A 19020-nucleotide genomic window follows, 5' to 3' on the forward strand; every position below is an offset into this window, starting at 1 on the left:
CACCTTGGAAGCATAGACCACCAACCACGTCACTGACGCTCCTGCTGCGAATGGAAAACCTAATCCCTGCAGCTACAGAAGCCTGTTATTGTTACAGAACCTGTGGTGTTTCAGTCATCACACCAGCAGCACAATGGGAAGAGGATTAACAATACAAGAACCAAGCCATGATGTCAACAGGAAAATAGCTACATCTAATTTGGTAACCCTGATGGTTTTCAAAGGTTGGACCGCAGTCTTCGAATAACGTTTAATGCACCAATTTGTCAGGGTTTTTTTTTTTCTTCAAAAATCTGTAAATAAAATAGAGACCTGAAGGCTTAAACAGCCACGCACAAAAAAATTGAATGTGACAGACGAAGTCTAATGTAATGCCATAAAGTCTGAGACCGACGGGACGGGGAGTTAATAACAGCAGGAAAACAAAAGCGAGGTGAGAGAGCAAAGATGGATTGAGAACAGAGCAGGTGCACAAGTTAAGATCAGGGGGGAAATCAGTGCGATAGTCGGACTGAGAAGTAATTGCTTTCGTGCGTGTGCGTTTCGAGAGTCAGTGCGTGTCCACTGTGATACCCAGAAGAATCATGTACGCTTATTCATGAAACCCATCCGTCCGTCCATCCATCCATCAGAGTCGCGGAGGGGGCTGGAGCCCAATCCCAGCTGACATTGGGCCAGAGGCAGGGTTCACTCTGGACAGGTCGCCAGTCCATCACAGGGCTGACACATAGAGGCAAACAAGCATTCACTCCTACAGGCAATTAAGAGTCTCCATTTCACCTAACCTGCATTTATTTTGGACTGTGGGAGGAAGCCAGAGTACCTGGAGAAAACCTATGCATACACGGGGAGAACATGCAAACTCCACACAGGAAGGTCGTCCCAAATCTGTACATCTACATTTTATTTGAATGCTTGAATGTACGTGGTCCACTCTGTGGTGTAACTGAAATTGTATTGTTCCCCAAAACAATGCAGGATAAATCTATTGAATATTATAATTGTTGATTCTTATAAAAGCTCCAATATCATACATTACATTACATCAATACATATTTACGACTGTCTAACATGAAAGTTCAGTCGGAAAATTTGAATTACACAATTACAAAATATAATATGACTGAAAACAAAAGGACAAATTGCAAGTATCTCATGTGTAGAAAAGATAAAAACTCGTCAATACTCGTGCTCCGGAACCACGGCCTGCACACAAACATTTCATTAGAATCCAATCAAAACAGTAAGTGGTTCTCCCGTTCTATTTGGTTTTCTTTTCTATTAGAGTCTACATCGCATTCACCTCGACTCCCGGGTGTAACCGTCCCTGATTAAATGGCTGGAATGAAAACCAGCAGCGGCAAGAGAACAGACAGGTTTTGTTCTGAGAGCTGGTATCGAGAGCTGTGGTTTTAGATGAATGTCTAATGCTTCAGTGACCTTATTCCTCACTGTGTTTTCAGGTTGCAATCAGCAATTGCCACACCGTCTAAGTACTCGCCATGCCAATTGCTTGCTCCTCTATCAGCCTTGTTGTAGAGGAGCGGACAGATAAAAATAAAAAAATAAAAAATGTCCGGGAGAAGCAAACCGGAGAAAAAAAAGAGTGGCGGGAAATGAGGACGGACGACATCACACGGCCACACCATTACGGGCATGCTGACACACCGGACACCATTTCCCTGGTGTCCTTTGTTCTAATGTCCGTTCGGCGTGTGTCTCGCCTGCTGCATAGTCCTGCATTAATGAGACATAATGCAGGTGATATCTCCAGTTTGTTATTTCCCCCTGATCGTATCGCCACTGTATAGGCTGTTTTAAAATAATGGGCGACACATCAGTGGAACAGTGATACCTTTGATTATGCGTCTTTGTGACAGCCCATATCTCTGCACTATACACAATATTTTTTGTAGGAAGCCTTTTTTTTTTTTTGAAAAGCCTTTACAGTCTCAAGATTTGTAAGACGGTTAGAAATCTATAGCTTCTTTCTCTTCCCCTACATTTCTGTGAAAGGGACTAGTCTGATCGTCTCTGAAGCCTTCAGTATTGTTTGCTTGTTGATCGTATAGCTGGCAGCTTCATAACCCAAGGAAATCTCATCAGTCCGAGGTTGTAAGCAGCAATCGAGGGTGATCTCTCGAATGCAGGTTCAGGTCTTTGTGAACTCAACATGAGAGGGATCAAACCGTTTTATTGTTTTTTTTTAAGTTGCCACTCAGTGAGTGAGCGATACAAGGTTTATCTGGGGAGGTTCTTCCTTTGGCTGCAGGGCATGCTGACTGCAGCCTCCACCCCTGTATCTTTTTTTCACATCTTGATAAACGGTCCCCACACAGGCACAAGAAAAGGAGGGTCGGTGTCCAGATCCTTGCCTCCGGCCCTGATACCTTAAGTGGGACAGTGTATCCCCTCACACGAGTTGAGACTTTTGGCAGCACTCAATCCAGCTCCCGGTATTCAGGCTGTTTTCACTGTCTTTACCTTCATATATCAGAATGAGTTTCGCTCATAGTTCATCGGGATTGTCCTTGTCTGAATTGCATGTGGCATATTGTTTTTGTTGACATATTTGTAGCTCCTGTAATAGTCAATAGTCAAGGTTCATTGTTAATTGTCTAAGTCTATTGCCTTCAACGTTCAGTGACAACGTTCTCTTGGCAGCAAAAATGAAAAGAAATCTAAGAAATAAGGAAAGAGAAGACAGATGAGGAAATGAGACGTCGTTAGGTTGGAGGAGAGATGGGATATGAATAGCAAACTGGGGAGTTAATGTGGGAAACTGGGACATACTATTAAACAAGACTTCAAAACCTTCCTCTTCCATCTCTTCAAATTCAAGCATTTTTTTTATTTTCAAGAAGAACACAGACTACACTCTTTATTTCTTCTCTGTGCGATCTCATACTGTATGCACAAAGCATGGTTTTCACAACAGAGAGCGTGATTCTGCATCCATTCTTTATTTATTTTGCGCCACCTGGTCAGAAGAGTTTCATTATTTGTGAGTGTTGGTGCTGGGCCTATTTGTCAAATTCATCACCGCACACGCTTTTGCAGATGCTTTCCCAGATGCAAACATTATGACACCAGCAACCGTTATTCACACAGAATTAGATTAGGCAGTAGTCATTGGTGGCGGTAGCTGACCAAAGGGGGGGGGGGGGGGGGGGGTGTGTGTGTGTGTGTGTGTGTGTGTGTGTGTGTGTGTTCCGATAAGTAACTCCCCTTCAAATATTTTAATAACCTAGTTCTTAAATACCTCAACAATATATACACATTATGCCCATGCACACTCTCATGCACACACTGTGTGACAGGCACAGAGAGTAAAGCGACTGACGCGGGTAGAGAGACTGAAAGGAATGTTTAAAAACTTTATGGATTTTTTTTTTCGGTAAGCCGGCTCAGCGATGTGGCGGAATTTTTTCCAGTGCTCCCGATGGCAAGTCCGACTATTACAGAGAAGATTTTTGTTAATGTCTTCCTGACAGAATGAGAGAGAGAGACAGAGACAGAGAAAGCAGGACGGGAAGGGGCTGAGCATTTACTCTTGTGCCAAATAAAAAGAGGTCAAATAACATTTTTCCAAAAAAAGAAATGAAAAAGGGTCAGTCAATGCTGATGACCACAGTGATATCATCACGGGCCCAAGTAAATATACAAAAATATGTAATATGTGAAAATATTTTTGGGATATTCGGTTCATGTTGATTATGTGGTGGGACATATCCGGATGTGGCGGCCCGCCACATTCTGGGGAATTAATTGGGAAACATTGACTAACCCAGGAGGCAGCCACAGACAAGTCAGCACTAATATGAGACGCAGGCCACTCGCACAACCAAACAGCCGCTCAAGTGTGTAATGAATGTTTAAACATGACGGGTCAAAAAAAAACGTCGGTGAGGAAAGCGTGCATGAGACCGAAAATATGTCTAACCTAGGAAGAGTTTATGAGAGGAAGATCAACACCTACGCTCTGAAATAACTTCCAAATAACACACAGACTTTACTGCCAGAGGCATCAACCCTGTTTATACCTGCTCATGTCTTATATAAAGATTTAGCTTCATCGCCTGCTTCACCGGAGGTGCACAGAGACGCCTGTAAGGTTGTTAGTGAAGAGCATGGCTGAGGATGACATGTGACAGCAGGGCGAGAGCTGGAGCTAACACACAGAGCTGCAGAACACGACACCCATTACCTCACGAAGGGTCCCCCGACTCCCCCAGCACCTTTTCTTAACCCTACATTAATCTCAAAAGCCGACAATATGGGGCAGGTATGGAATCCGCTTGAGATTCAGACCCACAAGTGGGTCAAAGTCCATTAAACACTAGAACAAATTGCTGATGAATCAATTAGTTGATTAATCACCAAACAATTTCCATGGTCATTTGTTAGATAAAAATGCAAAACATTCACTGGTTCTCATTTGGTAGATCCCCTTTAGCTCTGCCGAAATTGTGATAGGCACTGTTATTTGATTTGATTTCAGAAACTAAACAATGAATCAGAACACAATCTACAGATCCATCAAACATAAGAATATGAGTAGGTTGCTGCTGTACATGCCTGAGACACCATCCTGACGGGGGAACAGCATTCAGAAACACACAGTATGTTGGGTTTTAATTGAAAATGCGTGCGATATTAGAGCCTATCACAAAGTAAGTTGCTGAAGGGAAGGCTAGAAGTCAAGTGTGTAGATTGATGCAAGTTTATATGAGGACAATCTGCGCTGTTTCTGGACTGTTTGTTTGAGATAATATTTGATTCAAACTATGGCAGGAAGCTATTTCCAGGGACAGGGTGCAAGGCTTTGGTTGGTCCTAATCACACCACAGATGGTTTCTGGAGTAGATCGTTCGATTTTGAGTTATTCTGAAACTCCCAAAAACAAAACAAAAAGACAAATTGCTCGACTGCGGCAGGTGCATAAAACCGAGACTAAGCAACATTGTGTGGAGTTCGAAAGCAGAGCGATTCGCAAGTCTGATAATCTCATAACGATATTAAGATGAAACGCTGAAAGACGGGAACACACTGTGAAAATAATCTCCTGCAGCACTAATTAGCACTCTCTCTCTCTCTCTCTCTCTCTCTCTCTCTCTCTCTCTCACACTGGTTTGTTTGTGGTTTGTCACCCTTCACCTTTTTTTTTTTATTCCACCGTTCATCTCATTCGATGCTTATCGGATCAGAAAGGTGTAAATTGCCGCTCAAAAGCCTTCTCAGCAAATTCCCCAGCTCTGCTATCACTCCGTCATCTTTCAATCACTTTCCATCCCTCCTTTCTTATCCTCTGCCCGATTCCTCTCATCTCCGCCGGGAATCACAGGATGTAATCACCAGCTCTTGCCGCAGGAAGGAGAAGGACAAAGCAGGTGTGTGTGGTGTGTTTTTGTGTGTGTGTGTGTGTGTGTGTGTGTGTGTGTGTGTTGTGTGTGTGTGTTTTTTCCTTTTGCATAGACTTAGTGAAATAAATTCAATAATAACTATGGGACCAAACTGAAGAGATGGTGGTGGTGGCGCAGTGGTGTGTGTGTGTGTGTGTGTGTGTGTGTGTGTGTGTGTGTGTGTGTGTGTGTGTGTGTGTGTGTGTGTGTGTGTGCGTGTGCGTGCAATGTCCAGCCACCACAAGCGTTAATGAGGCAGGGCTTCTGCCAGTTTTTCCCTCTTTCTCCTCTCCCTCTCTGGAGGGAAAACACACAATCACACATTAATGGTCCACCAGGATGGTGTGAAAAAGAGAGAGGCCGACAAATGGAGAAGGGATACCGATGGGAGGCGTCCAAGAAGAGGTAGAGGGTGCAAGCAGGGAGAAATGTAATAATTGGTCGGTGTGAACATAAGGAAAAGAAGGCCACAGGGGGATTGGTGAACAAACGGGCAGATAGAGCAGGCGACACGAAGCGAAGCATGTGAAAATGCTGTCGCCTGCAGTGGGAAACAGTGGGGGGTGGGTTTAGAGCAGACCTCATATTCATGTTGTCAAGATTCAGGGCTTCATTTAAGCTCGGGTTCAAACAAACACTCTGTTTTATTCTTATCACATTTCGAAACCATAATGCGCGCTTTATTATTTGGAATGTCTTCGCTCCTGATTTTAATTAAAGAGAAACGAGAAGGAAGGTGTCATGAGAGAGGAACAACGGGAGGGAATCGCTGGTGTTGTTTATCATTGAATTGCTCTCATAATGACAATCGAATGGGGGCTGGCACATTGTTATTATGCTTCTTGGCACGGCGTCTGTGCCTGTGTCTGTGTCTGTGTCTCTGAGCACGCGCTATAATCGTGTGCACACAATCCCAAGTGGCCAATACACGTTGGAGGAGAGCTCCAGTGAAGAGTGTTGGCTGTGTATTGTAGCTGGCGAAACACGAGTCACACACACACACACACACACACACACACAACACACACTGCCGCTGCCAGGTGTGTTGAGGAGGTAATTGTCGGCGTCGCAGGCCGGCGGCCGGTGTCTAAGCGAGGCAGCGCTGGAGAGAAAATGAGGAGTTTGCCTGAGGGGGCCAGCTCAATATCTGGTGTTGTTGTTTATCCGATTCCCCTCTGTCCCCTTGCCCGGCCTTTACATTCTCCGAAACAGTTTGGCTGTCTGCCTCTTCCGCTCGCTCTCCTTGTCCTACTTGCTCCCGCTCATGCTCATTTCCAATTCTCTCCATTTGTCTCTGTCTTTTTCTCAAAACTACTGTCTGCATCACCCACCCGCACCCCGGGAGGCTGCAGCATCACCACGACTTAATCCCCCGGCAGGTCACGCGTGTGTTAATTTTCTGCGCCTCCTGACAGGATCCAGATACTAGGACCCTGGACGTCCATGTTGTCTCAGGGTGATGCGATGCTCTTCACGTCCAGAGATAGTTATTTGTCAGTGTAAATAACAGAAAACTGCCAGTCATAGTTCTGCAGAGTGCAGCAGCGGCAGAGAGATTTCATTTTTTTCAAAGGGACACCTTCAAATGGATTGCACTCAATGAATCCATTCACTACCCGTCTAATCTATAGTTTCTCAGAGATCATGGCTTTTGCAGATCAAACTCAAACCCAGGTAATGAAGCTCTGACCCAAATAACGTTTTTACAAATGTTTTGGTCCTGAGACTTTACTTGAATCTACTAGATGAAAATGTGTCATGTTTCCCTCCTGATCAAATCGTGATTCCAAGTAATGAAGATCAGTCATGAGCACTTTAATCTCATCATTGTTTTGCTACCAGGTGACATCATTTTCATCATGCATTTACTTTTTCTTTCTTTTTCTTATTCTCCGTTACCATTTTTTCTAACATCATGGAAAAATGATTGCGGATGATTTTTCATTGATCAAAATAACTCCTGTTTAAATGGGGCAAACCCTGAATCTGGCAGACCTTTAGGGAATCAGCTTATACACACACACACACACACACACACACACACATACGGACATGTACAACTCTATAAATGTCATTGCTCTGGTTTGAGCGCGACCAAATGCGCCTGTGTTCTGTCAGTGGTGATAGTGTTGACATTTTCGTGTTGTGAATAGGAACGTTGTGTATCTGCTCACCTCGGCTCGCTCCGCAACTGATAAAAAACTGTCCTGTGTTTTCGTAGCAACGCCACATGTTTGGTTTACTGTACGGAGCCCGAGGATGAGCTGAAGGTAGAAGACGGCACAAATAAACCTCAATTTACTTTTCACACAATAACAAATTCATCATAACTTATATATCAGACCTGTGTCTACATTCCCTCTGCGTGTTTTTTTCAGTGTTACTCAATTGTCACCTCTGTCTTTCGCTGTTGTTCGCCGAAAAGAATAAAAAGCCGGGAGAAGTCACACACTTAAGTGGAAGCAGCACTCTGCAGCGCAGTGGTCCAGCTCTCTCTCTCAGCACTGCGCACTGTAATTTCAAAATCCTTTTTTCTCTCTATTTCTTCCTTTCTCCCTCTGTACTGGTCGTCCTGAGTTGAATATGAAAGTGCTTCACAGTAAAACACAGTATTTTAGAGTAAAGCAGAAAGTCCTTTTTTTAAAACACTGCTCGTTCTATGAAGTGGTTTAAAATGTCATTTGCTGCCTTCATGATGTTCAAGTTATCGACACACAATCACTGTCATTTAGTGACACCTTTTTATTCTGTTGTATGTTTTTAGTCTCAGCAAAGATATTTCTCATTTAGTCTATTAACTACTAGTGTGTGTGTGTGTGTGTGTGTGTGCGCGCAACTCCAATGTATGAAAACAAGTAGATGTTTGTATTACATCCCCCACCCTCAAAGCCCCTGCCAACTCATGAAAAATGAATGAGGGCCTGTGTGTGTGTGTGTGTGTGTGTGTGTGTGTGTGTGTGTGTGTGTGTGTGTGTGTGTGTGTGTGTGTGTGTGTGTGTGTGTGTGGGTGTGTGTGTGTGGGTTGATCAGCCATTCTGTCAGATTCTCTACTCAAGGACAGGGACGGCACCCCCACTGAGAAAACTGTGCATGTGTGTGTGTGTGTGAGAGAGAGAGAGTATGAGAGAGAGAGAGAGTATGAGAGAGAATGAAAGAGAGAGAGAGAATGAGAGAGAGAGCAGAGTGCTGCAGGAGAAAATCAAGGTATGGGTGGTATTGGGTTCCGCAGGGTTAGTGTGATGTGGATGATGCAGATTAGATGCTGATCATGCTGCTGTCCCTCCTACCAATTTTATTCCCCATAGCTTCTTTGATATATTGCTCTTTTAAGCTATTAAGGAAATCTACATTTCTTGCATTGAAAATTTCCCTCGACAGTTCCTGTAATTGTTGAGGCAAGGATTAACCTTCCATCCATTATCTTCTCCTCCCTCTTTCTCTCTTTCTCCATCTCTTAGAAGTACAACCTCTCGCGGAGTGGTGGCTAGAGTGACAGAAGTGCACATGAAGAGGGCAAACGGCGTCACAGCAACATCCTGACCAGTAGCCCCTGCTTCTGCACCCCACCACGCGCCCCCAGCAACTCCAGCAAGCGGGCGTCAGACGGAAGGAAACGTGCGACCGCTCCTCCTGCAGGCATGGTAATACACTCTCTGTGTGTGCAGGTGCTGGTGTGTGTGTGTGTGTGTGTGTGTGTGTGTGTGTGTGTGTGTGTGTTTGTGTGTGTGTGTCTGCGTCTGCTCCGGTGCGGCTGTGCACGTGGATATTGGCAGATCCACAGTAGAGCAAGGAAGCAGCCTCCAGACTGTGGGTGTTGAGAGTTCAATCTGATAACTCCGCGCCAGACATGACAACAAAGTGTGTGCGTCAGAGAGAGAGAGAGAGAGAGAGAGAGGGAGAGAGGGAGAGAGGGAGAGAGAGGGGTAGATACCCGATAAGAGCTGGTGCAGATTGCAGCCAGCTCTTATCGGGTGCGTTTGGGGGGTTGATGTCAGATGACAACTTAACATTATCATTGGAGAAGGAGGAGAGGGTGAAGACGGAGAAAAGAAAGAGCGATGAAGAATGTTGAAAGGAAACAGACGGAGACAGACATGGAGGGTGATGTTGAAACGAATGAGAGCCGAGATAAATAGAGAGGGTGAGAGAAAAGAGCAAGGGAATTTTTAGATGTTTTTCTTCTCAATTAGTCCTAAAGCATTGAATTTGTTCTCTGTAAGGGCCACAGATTCCTATACTGGAATAACTAGTAATTAGGTACAGATGTGATGTATAATATCCTACCTGTATTTATTTGTTATATTTTAATAAGAAGGATAGATGAGACATTGTCATTTGTGTATTCATAGTGCTGAATTCATGCAGAATTGAGGCCTTTTCTTTACACAACAGCACCAGAGGCATGTCTTATGCGAGGGAGAAGATGCAGGAACGGCAACGACTGCTGATTTGATGGAGGCGGAAGAGGATGGCTCCAGATCGAAAAAGATCAAAGACAGAATGAATGACAAGTGGGGGCAGATAAGACCATTAAAACATAAATGATAAACAGAAACATGAGAGATGAAAGGAGGAAAGAATACGGATAGCAAGAAGAGGGAAGAGAGCGGGGAAAAGGGGGAGGAGAGATGGGAGGTGAAGAGCTGAGAGAGGAAGAGAGAGAGAGACGAGGGATTGATTAATGGTCTTGGCCTGTGACAGTGGGAGCTTTTCCCCAAGAGGGAGGAGAAGAGCAGAAGATGAATTATTGAAAACTAGAACAAGAGGGAAGGAGGAGGAGAAACTAGCACAAAGAGGAAGAGAGTAAGGGAGTGGCTTGTTAATGGGAGGATGGGAGAATGAAGGCAGGAGGGGAGAAGAAAGAAAAAGGAGGTGGGGGGAGGAGGAGAAGAGTGAACGGCTGAGAGGGATTGAGAGAAAACGAGATGTTGCTGAAGGTGCTGAGGTCGGACTTTGCAGAAGAGAGAGAACATGGTGGCGCTCATAAATAACCAAGGGTAATGAGAGTGTGCCGCTTTCAAACACCGCGAGGAGTCCTCAGTTATGGTGATGCAGCAGATACTGCGGGTGACCTTGGCAAGGGTGTCGCCGCGTCAACCGCTCCTTTATCGACTTTCCTCGGAGCTTCATGCATTTCATGAAAAAAACATGTCCGCAGTATTTACCTGCATCTTCACGCGCTCGCATGTCATCAGTAGATTACTTCTTTCTGTGCGGGGGGAGGGGGCGCACACTGCAGGTGGAAAGTGGTTTGGTTTCATTTCACTTCTAATGATAGGAAACATAACTGGACTGCACCCATCCAAGAATTTTGTTAGTCGAATTAGATTTGGATGTTTGGATGTGGTTTTTGTGTACCGACGTTCATATTTTCTATTTCGTTGCTGTGTCTGGGGCCATGAGGAAGTTAGTTATCCCTCCGACCTTATGTCTAGTAACTACCTAAACAGCGTATTGAGATGCAGTGAGCTGTAAATTCACCTCTTCTAAGACAAAGGCAGAAGGAGACGTTTCCTCTGCAGCTGCTTGTACCCGTCGCAGAAATCTCCACCGCGCAGACAGGACAGCAGCAGCGGAATGATTCTGAAAGCGGCGTGAGAGCAGTGACTGTGTTACTCTGCTTCTGTGGCACAAAATGACGGACCCACAAAAACAAAACAAAAACAAAAACAATACTGTATTTCATTGAGGGCTGGTTCATAAGCTTGATGGATGACGGCCCACGTTAGATGAATGTCATCCCGGCCGATACCAGACAGGCTGGGAATTTTTTGCGGACACTGATGTCATGTTCTATAGGTTGTGCCGCATTATATTTTTCCGCGTATCCCCCATGTGGTCTCGCGTTTCTGTGGGACAGTTGAGAAGTCCGGCGTGATTGATGTGGACGGCCTGTTTGTCGTTTCGCCGCTAATTCCCGCAGCCACAAGGGCTGCTATCATGCATGTGTGTGTGTGTGTGTGTGTGTGTGTGTGTGTGTGTGTGTGTGTGTGACAGCGCATGTGGTAATTTAAACAACAGTGAGAGACAGAGAGAGCGAGAGAGAGAGAGAGCACAATAAAAAGGGATAGCGGATTGTGGCAAGCCGGCCTGCCAAGCAGAGTGCAGATAAATCACAGGATGAATTTTTAATGAAATCTCCCCAAGGCTGCTGAATGTTACAGAGAAGCCACTGAGTTGTTGTTGTTTTTTTGTTTTTTTTCTTTTCCCAGTGTTGCATGTCCTATCACTCCCAGGCCCGTTTTTGATGGTTTTTCTTTTTTAAGTTTTCAAATAGTTTTGTTTTTTTTCCCCCCTTCGACTCATCTTGGTTTCATGTCGGGATAAGGATGTGTGACATTTTCTCAAACAAGACTTTTCAAAAGGGTTTCGCCTGGTGTTTATCGGCGGTGATTTGTTTTTCTGGGTTTTAGTATCATTTTTTTTTTTAGAGGATACATCGTGGTCTGTGTTGTCAGCGGCAGCACAAACAAACCTGTTGTTTCCACAGCAGCTGGCAAAAAATATTGAAATTCCTCTTTTTCTTCATCTCCCTCCTCATATCTCATCTCCTCCTTGCTGATTCCTCACCTTTGTCGCCCTTGTTTGCTCACTTCCTGAGGCTTTATCCACTTCCTCATTCTCATCTCACAACACTTTCTACGACTTGTTTTGTCGTCTAAGCACTCAGCACTCAGCGTACCCTTAGAGCACCTGACTTATTGAAAATGAACGCACACAAGCACAAACACAATGCTCTGAAATAATAGGTAATAGATACACATCCATAGTAGCGTCGCAGGTGTAGAGTATCCCTCCAATCCCCAGCTGATATTGTTCCAGTGAGGCTTGTCCTTGGCATAGGGTCATGAAATTTATAGCAGATGGTCACAGACGCAGGATGAGGCAGGAAGAGCCTGAAAGAGACGGGCAGCAATGGAGGGGAAAGTGAAGTGAAGTAGCTGCCGCTGACAGGGAACACGTCTAACATAACACTTTGAGGTGAAATGGTTTCACTGCGGAGCATTTGAGGACAGAATGAGGGATGATGGGTAGAAGTAATGGATCCATGTGTGTGTGTGTGTGTGCGTGTGTATCTTTAAGACACTGTTGTCTCTGATTGTATGCGTTTTATGTGCCCATGTCGGTGTGTGTGTGTGTGTGTTAAATCATCTGTTGGATTTTTCCTCTTGTGTTGGTATGTGTGTGCGTGCGGGTTAGTTTCGTACACAGTGAGTTGTAAATGCTGTGTGTAATGTGCTTACGTAACATGGGCCTGCCAGCAGGTCGGTCCTCACTGGGCCGTGAAGTGGAATGTAATTGGTAAGTGTGTGGTCTAAAAGCACTATGCAACAATGGCATATATTTATACACACACACACACACACACACACACACACACACACACATACACACGCACACGCACGCACACGCAGAGTGCCTGGTGTGTGCCAGTGGCCTGCAGACAGCTGGGATTTAACAATGGAATATGTGCATGTCTTATGCGGACTCCTCGGTAGAGAAGAATTTCCTTGTGTCTCTCAAACTGATTGTGTCGATTTTGTTCTTGGCCTTGGTTATCAGGTTGTTGTTTTTTAATGCCTGAGCTTTGGTGGAATTTATTTTCTTTGGGAGTTTGATGTTAAATTCATGCTAAAGCTGAAAATGAACAGTTTGACCTCGATGGGACCCTTCCAAGCCAAAATGTAGGCGTGTGTCCAGGTTTCCATTCCACACTTCATTATCTTATTTAATATACATGTAGTGAAAAATACCTTCTACTGTACATATTCCTTACTCCATAATGCCATACTAATAACAATGAATAAACAGTACAGATGGAAGAAGGAGAGACATAACAGTTTAATAGGAAATTGTTTTTAATTTGTTTTTAATGTATCAGCCAGTGAGGTAATGCCCAGTTACCTCACTGGCTTCTATTTTCTCTTGGGACATATATTGAAACATGAGCAGTGACACAATCAGACAGGTTATTAAGAATATTTCTGACAGTTCGTGTGCGTCACTTTTAGATTTCCCTCCAAATATAGTGGTTTAGATAATCTGTCTACACTGCTGGCTTGAATGCAACCTGTCTATTAATCTTAACTTTTCATGTTGATGTGTTTAATTTAATTCATATCCAAACCTTAATTTGAGGATTGGATATTGAATTAGGAGACATCGCAGTATCAATTTCTGCCTTACAAGACGTCCGAACTTAATTTCTCACTTCCACGGACCAGCATTAGATCAACGTGCTGAAATTAGACACAGTCTAATTATACGTTAGTGACACCGAGGGGTTGTTCCAGGCATCTGGCTCCAGAGCCCTTGTGACCTAACCATCAGTTATGATTTATTTTGCTCTCGCTCATACGCTCACACATGGACCGCTGGACCGCTGAACACACTGCGCGACTGACCTCGGGAGTGTGTGGAGGTCGTGGGCGGAGTCAAGGACGGCCGCGGCGTTCTCGAACAGATTGGGTGCGAGTCTTTTGAGTGCATCTCATTGATGGGATACCAAAACCACTGTGCCACAGCCCTGATAGCGATAATCAGGATGTGAGGAGGGAAATACGAGCGACTTGATGTGCTTCAGCAGTTTACCCACACACCATCAGTGTGTGGGTAAACTGCTTTTGTGCTTTCAAGTTTTACCAAGAAATGTTTACTCAGATCAGTGTGATTCCACAAAACCCTGCGTCAGCTCCTATCCTTGAAACTTACTCATGTCACTTTTGTAAATTTCATAGATCTGGACACCGCTGGCCTAAGGGGTCGATTCCTGTCAGTGAGTCCTCCTTAACCGCTCTGATTTACATGGCGATCAGAGCGGCTGGGGGGGACAACTCCCTCATGGTCGAGTAGTAGCTTCAAACACGCGTTTAGATACATAGACACTCTCGTCGTAGTGTGGTTTATGGCTGCAGAAGCTCCCATTAGCTACGGCTCATAAAGTCTGCGACTGTCGGTCTGTTAAACACTGCTCTGAGGAGGCACACAAGTATGCACACACACACACACACACACACACACAGACACATATTTAATGCACATTCAATTCAACACAATAACACAGTTATCACATTATTTTTGCAAAGCTCGTCTCTTGAGCTTAAGAATTATATTTTCTCTATGGAGAGAAAAAAAAAGTCACCATCACGATGTGCCAGTAAATATTGTTCGTAGCTCAATTAAAGAACAGTGCAGTGATTTTCTTTGAATAATCTGACTTGACAATCATCGAATTGCTTTAATTGTTTGACAAACAGACCAAAACCAAAAAATAATCATAGAGGGAAAAGTAGGGAAATCCAAAATTATTGGTGATTTTCTGCCAGTCCAAGTAATCTGTTCTGCACGAGTACCGTGGAAACTCTATTGACATCCTATCTACTCCTGTTACACATGTTCTCGCTCAGATGCCTCACAACACAAGTAAAGATCTATTGAAAACAGCATTTCAGGGTTGGAAATACATGCACGTAACGGTGAAGTGTTGCATGTGTTATTGCGTACATTTTTTTTTGGGATACTTGCGTGTTCTGTCAAGGTGTCTAAATTCCCTCTCTGTGTCACTATCGCCTTGCCAAGCGATAGTGTTACACTCTACATGCCGAGCGACGCAAGCTGCGAGGCCGCAGTGATTGTGCAGTGCTTGTCCTCGATCCTGTTGATGGCTTTATCTCACTCACTCTGGTGAAAGAGAATGCCACCAGTACAATTAGGAATACGATGAAGTGTGCTCTGTTGGTGTGTGTGTGTGTGTGTGTGTGTGTATGTGTGTAGGTGGTACTTGGATTTCAAGTAGATTGATAGTAGCGCTCGAGCTACCCTATCCATACTACACAGAAAAGGTCATCTCTGCTATTTGTGTGTGTGTGTTTGTGTGTGTGTGTGTGTGTGTGTGTCTGTGTAGCGAATAAAAGGAAATGTGGGTTTCAGAGATAAGCAGGTCTACTTTGCAGCTTGTTGCGAGCAGCCTCCTCATGTAGAATCGAGTGATAGGCACTTCAGGCTCCCCCGGCATAGTGTGATAAACCACTAATGATTCAAATTGAACCTCGTCCTTCAGATCCCGGTTACCGGGCAATAATGCAAACAGTAGCTTGTGATCCTAATTGTTTTTTGTCAGATATGATATCTTAATATTTTTTAACAAAAAGGTTGGAGGAAACAGAGAGAAGCGTTTAAGGGAAAGGAGAGATGAAAGGCAGGACAAAGAGACGTTGATGATGAGTAAAGTGAAAACCACAGTGATCAGCAAGATTCAGGCTGATGTGACGCTTTATGGAAACAGGTAGTGCAGATAGTGGAAGAGATTTGAAATTGAGAGAACAGAAGGGGTTGCTGCTAATTATAAAAGCACTGAGAAATTAATTCTGAAATTTACTCTAAAAAGCATTGTTGTTAGCAAGCTCTTCTTCTATTATTAATCGTACATTTGCCCAAAAGAATTGACATTATATATATGTATCGCAGCAAATGTTATGCTTTGATTTTAGATTACACTGGCCCCTCATTCTGAAGTGGCAAGAGAAAGTATGTGAACCCTTTGGAATTTCCTGGTTTTCTTCAGTAGTCGGTCATGAAATGTGATCTGACCTTTATCTAAGTACCAAGTACAAAGGAACAAAAAGTGCTGAAGCTAATAACGCAAAAACTATTATAATATGTAGTGTCCATTAACAACCATTAAACATTTACAGTGCTGGTGGAAAAAGTAAGTCCACCCTTTGATTTGAAAACTGGTCGAACCTCCTTTGGCAACAATAACCTCAAACCAGCTTTTCCAGTAGCTGCTGATCAGACGTGCACATTGTGCAAGATGAGTTTTGGACCATTCTTCCTACTGAGCTGCTTCAACTCATATTCTCTCTTGAGATTAGTTGCAGCATCTCCTCTTGACCAAGCTCTGGACTCTGACTGAGCCGCTCCAAAAAGGTGACTTTTCTTTTCTTGATAATTAATTGTCAAATATTCAACGAATCTCTGTTCCGTTTAACGTTAGGCCACATAAACAACCGCCTACTGAAACGCTGTGACACAGGATGAGATGCGAAAGGCTAACATACAGTTAACAAGGTGTTTCCCTATGGAAGTTACACCTGCTCCTCTCCGTCATCTTTTTTTTTCTTTTTTCACTTCTAACTCCAGTCCCACATCCATTTTTGTCATTTTTCATCTTAAAAGCTTCTGTACTCTCCCGGTTGTTGTCCTCCTCAACTGCCTTCTGTCCTGACCTTTTTATCTCGCAGAGAGGAAGAAGGGAGTAAATGAGAAAAGACCGAAGAGCTCAAATGTATTCCCAGAATTGAATTAGTGCAGGTGGGGAGAATACGAGTGTGTGTGGGGGGGTCAGATGACTCTGTGATAGCAGCGTGTGTGGACACACTCCTGAAATCCTGCATACATTCCTGTGTAGCTGGGTGCGAAAGTACAGTATGCATTTGTGCAAATATCTGAGTTTTGTTTTAGTTTTAGTTTTTAATTTGAGGTGTTTGATACAGAGAAGTCTGTCCTCAACAAAGCTTGATTTGACGGATTAAAGCTCAATCTGTTTTTGGAAGTCTGTTTCAAAAGTGTATGTGTGTGTGTGTGTGTGTGTCTGTTGATGTTTGTGTACAGATACTGTATGCGTGCATCCCTATGTTTTAGCGTTTGCAGTGGATTTGAATCATACATACTGAATGTGACGCGTCTCCTTGTCCTCTCCCCTTTCAGAGGTCCTTCCGTTCCTTTAGTAACGATGACCGCCATGTCATGGCAAAGCACTCCGCCATCTACCCTTCCTCTCAGGAGCTGGAGGCGGTTCAGACGCTGGTGTCCACCGTTGAGTGTGCCCTCAAACACGTCTCCGATTGGCTGGATCAGAGCAGCGTTGACGTCGACAGCCGACCGGCAGACGGCACAGAGGAGGACGCCCCCGGCGATGTGCCCAGCAATGAACCTTTGGAATCCAGTGGCAGCAACAGGTAGAGTAGTAGTAGCTCATAGTGGGGCTTCTCTTGATAAACTCTTGATGCTTATTTTTTTCAATTAATAGATTTTCAATTATTTTATTATTGCTTGTTTTGTCTGACTTAAGAGTTAAAACAGGGGTTGGCATATCTTGTTGTTGTTCTTCTTATTTTAAACATAGTCGTATTTACTTAAATGGTTCAATTTGTTCCAACTAAAGAATGGTAAGTAAAATTGACTGTAGTTCATACATGCTCAGTGTTTTTCATGTGTTCAGAAAGACTGAAATCCCCAGGCAGCAGTTTGGCTCTGGAGGAAATTAATTTAACCACTTTTCAATCTGTGGGCAGAGTCTCCATGGTCGGCGATCTTCATGAATCTTTTTCATTAAGGGTTCACTGCTTCTCATTAAGGTCTTGGATTGCCTTGTCGGACCTTGTTTTGCAGTGTTAACTGGCATCTCGCATTTCAAACGTTTCCACAGCCACTTACCAAAGATTACATAAAAATATTGATGTGAATTGAAAATTTGAAATTTGGCAACTTCTTTTGGTCGGATGCATTGCCTGTAGAGTTTAATTTGATTTATTAGATGTGTCACAAAATTACAATTATGCTTGAATGTGAGAAATTGCGGTGACAATACTGTGTCTTCTTATGAGACATTATTGCTTTGACAAAGTAAGTTTCCTTTTAGTTTTTTTATGATATTGAATCACATAGAACCTAGAATATATTTTAATGTAGAAATTGTACCATTTGAGTGTTTCCGCCATAAATCCAAATGCGTTTGTCCTCATTGTTTATTTTCATGGTAAAACAGGGAGTCCAGCAGTGGTGGCGTGCTGTGTGGAGTAATGAGGATCGGCCTTGTGGCCAAAGGCCTCCTGATCAAAGGCGACATGGACCTGGAGCTGGTGCTGATGTGCAGAGACAAACCCACACAGACATTGCTGGACAATGTCTGTCACAATTTACCCACACAGATAGAGGTTAGAGACACACACACACACACTGAAACACACAGACCCACACATGCATGCATTCAGGCTCGTAATGCTGCTTCCAGTTCTCAGTGTTTTCTCTAATACACTTGGTCACAAAGCTGCTGTTGACAAACACACACACACGCGCACACACACACACACACACACACACACACACACACACAGTGACATCATATTCTGACAAATGAAATCCAAAAAAGAACTATTTTTATCACATAATCCTCCCCAGTGTCAGAAATGAAGCTATTGGTGAAGCTTCCACATTTTATGAGTGTCTCTGCTTGAATTTGCCAACTCATTTTGCTGTGTGCGTGTGTGTGTGTGTGTGTGTGTGTATATATAAATTAATATGTAAGTGTAAAGAGATGCTTGGTAGCATAAATAGGCAAGAGACAACAATATCACCAAGTGAGAAGTTGAGAGGTGTTTTAGTATGTATGAGTCATGTGTGATTAATACTCACGTCACTACGTCAGTGTCACGTTTCCCTGATTAACAAGTCCTGGCAGAGAAGTGGAGCCGCTGACATTCATACGCACACACACACACACACACACACACACACACACAAGAGACTAAACACACTGACACCTACAGAGGGTGAACACTTGGTGCAGGCACTAACGTAGAGGACATATTTTTTCCTCTTTTTTACGGTTAGGGTT

The 19020-nt window shown here is 43.8% G+C and overlaps 1 protein-coding gene across 6 annotated transcripts in view; it reads left to right on the top strand.

Annotated features, from left to right (window-relative positions):
• Nucleotides 1-19020, top strand: part of LOC118284600 (spermatid perinuclear RNA binding protein) — a 75384-nt gene that overhangs the window by 34331 nt on the left and 22033 nt on the right. For 5 of the 6 annotated variants that reach the window (XM_047329354.1, XM_047329353.1, XM_035607433.2 and 2 more), the window contains exons 3-5: nucleotides 8861-9043; nucleotides 17112-17362; nucleotides 18172-18340. In XM_047329354.1, the coding sequence (XP_047185310.1) occupies nucleotides 9041-9043; nucleotides 17112-17362; nucleotides 18172-18340 (423 nt within the window). In that variant the 5' untranslated portion in view covers nucleotides 8861-9040. Of the gene's footprint in view, nucleotides 1-8860; nucleotides 9044-16311; nucleotides 16332-17111; nucleotides 17363-18171; nucleotides 18341-19020 lie in introns of those variants that run through there. The other variant, XM_047329356.1, reaches the window with a different exon arrangement.

This window comes from Scophthalmus maximus, chromosome 20 (assembly GCF_022379125.1).
Source record: "Scophthalmus maximus strain ysfricsl-2021 chromosome 20, ASM2237912v1, whole genome shotgun sequence".
NCBI classification, from domain to species: domain Eukaryota; kingdom Metazoa; phylum Chordata; class Actinopteri; order Pleuronectiformes; family Scophthalmidae; genus Scophthalmus; species Scophthalmus maximus.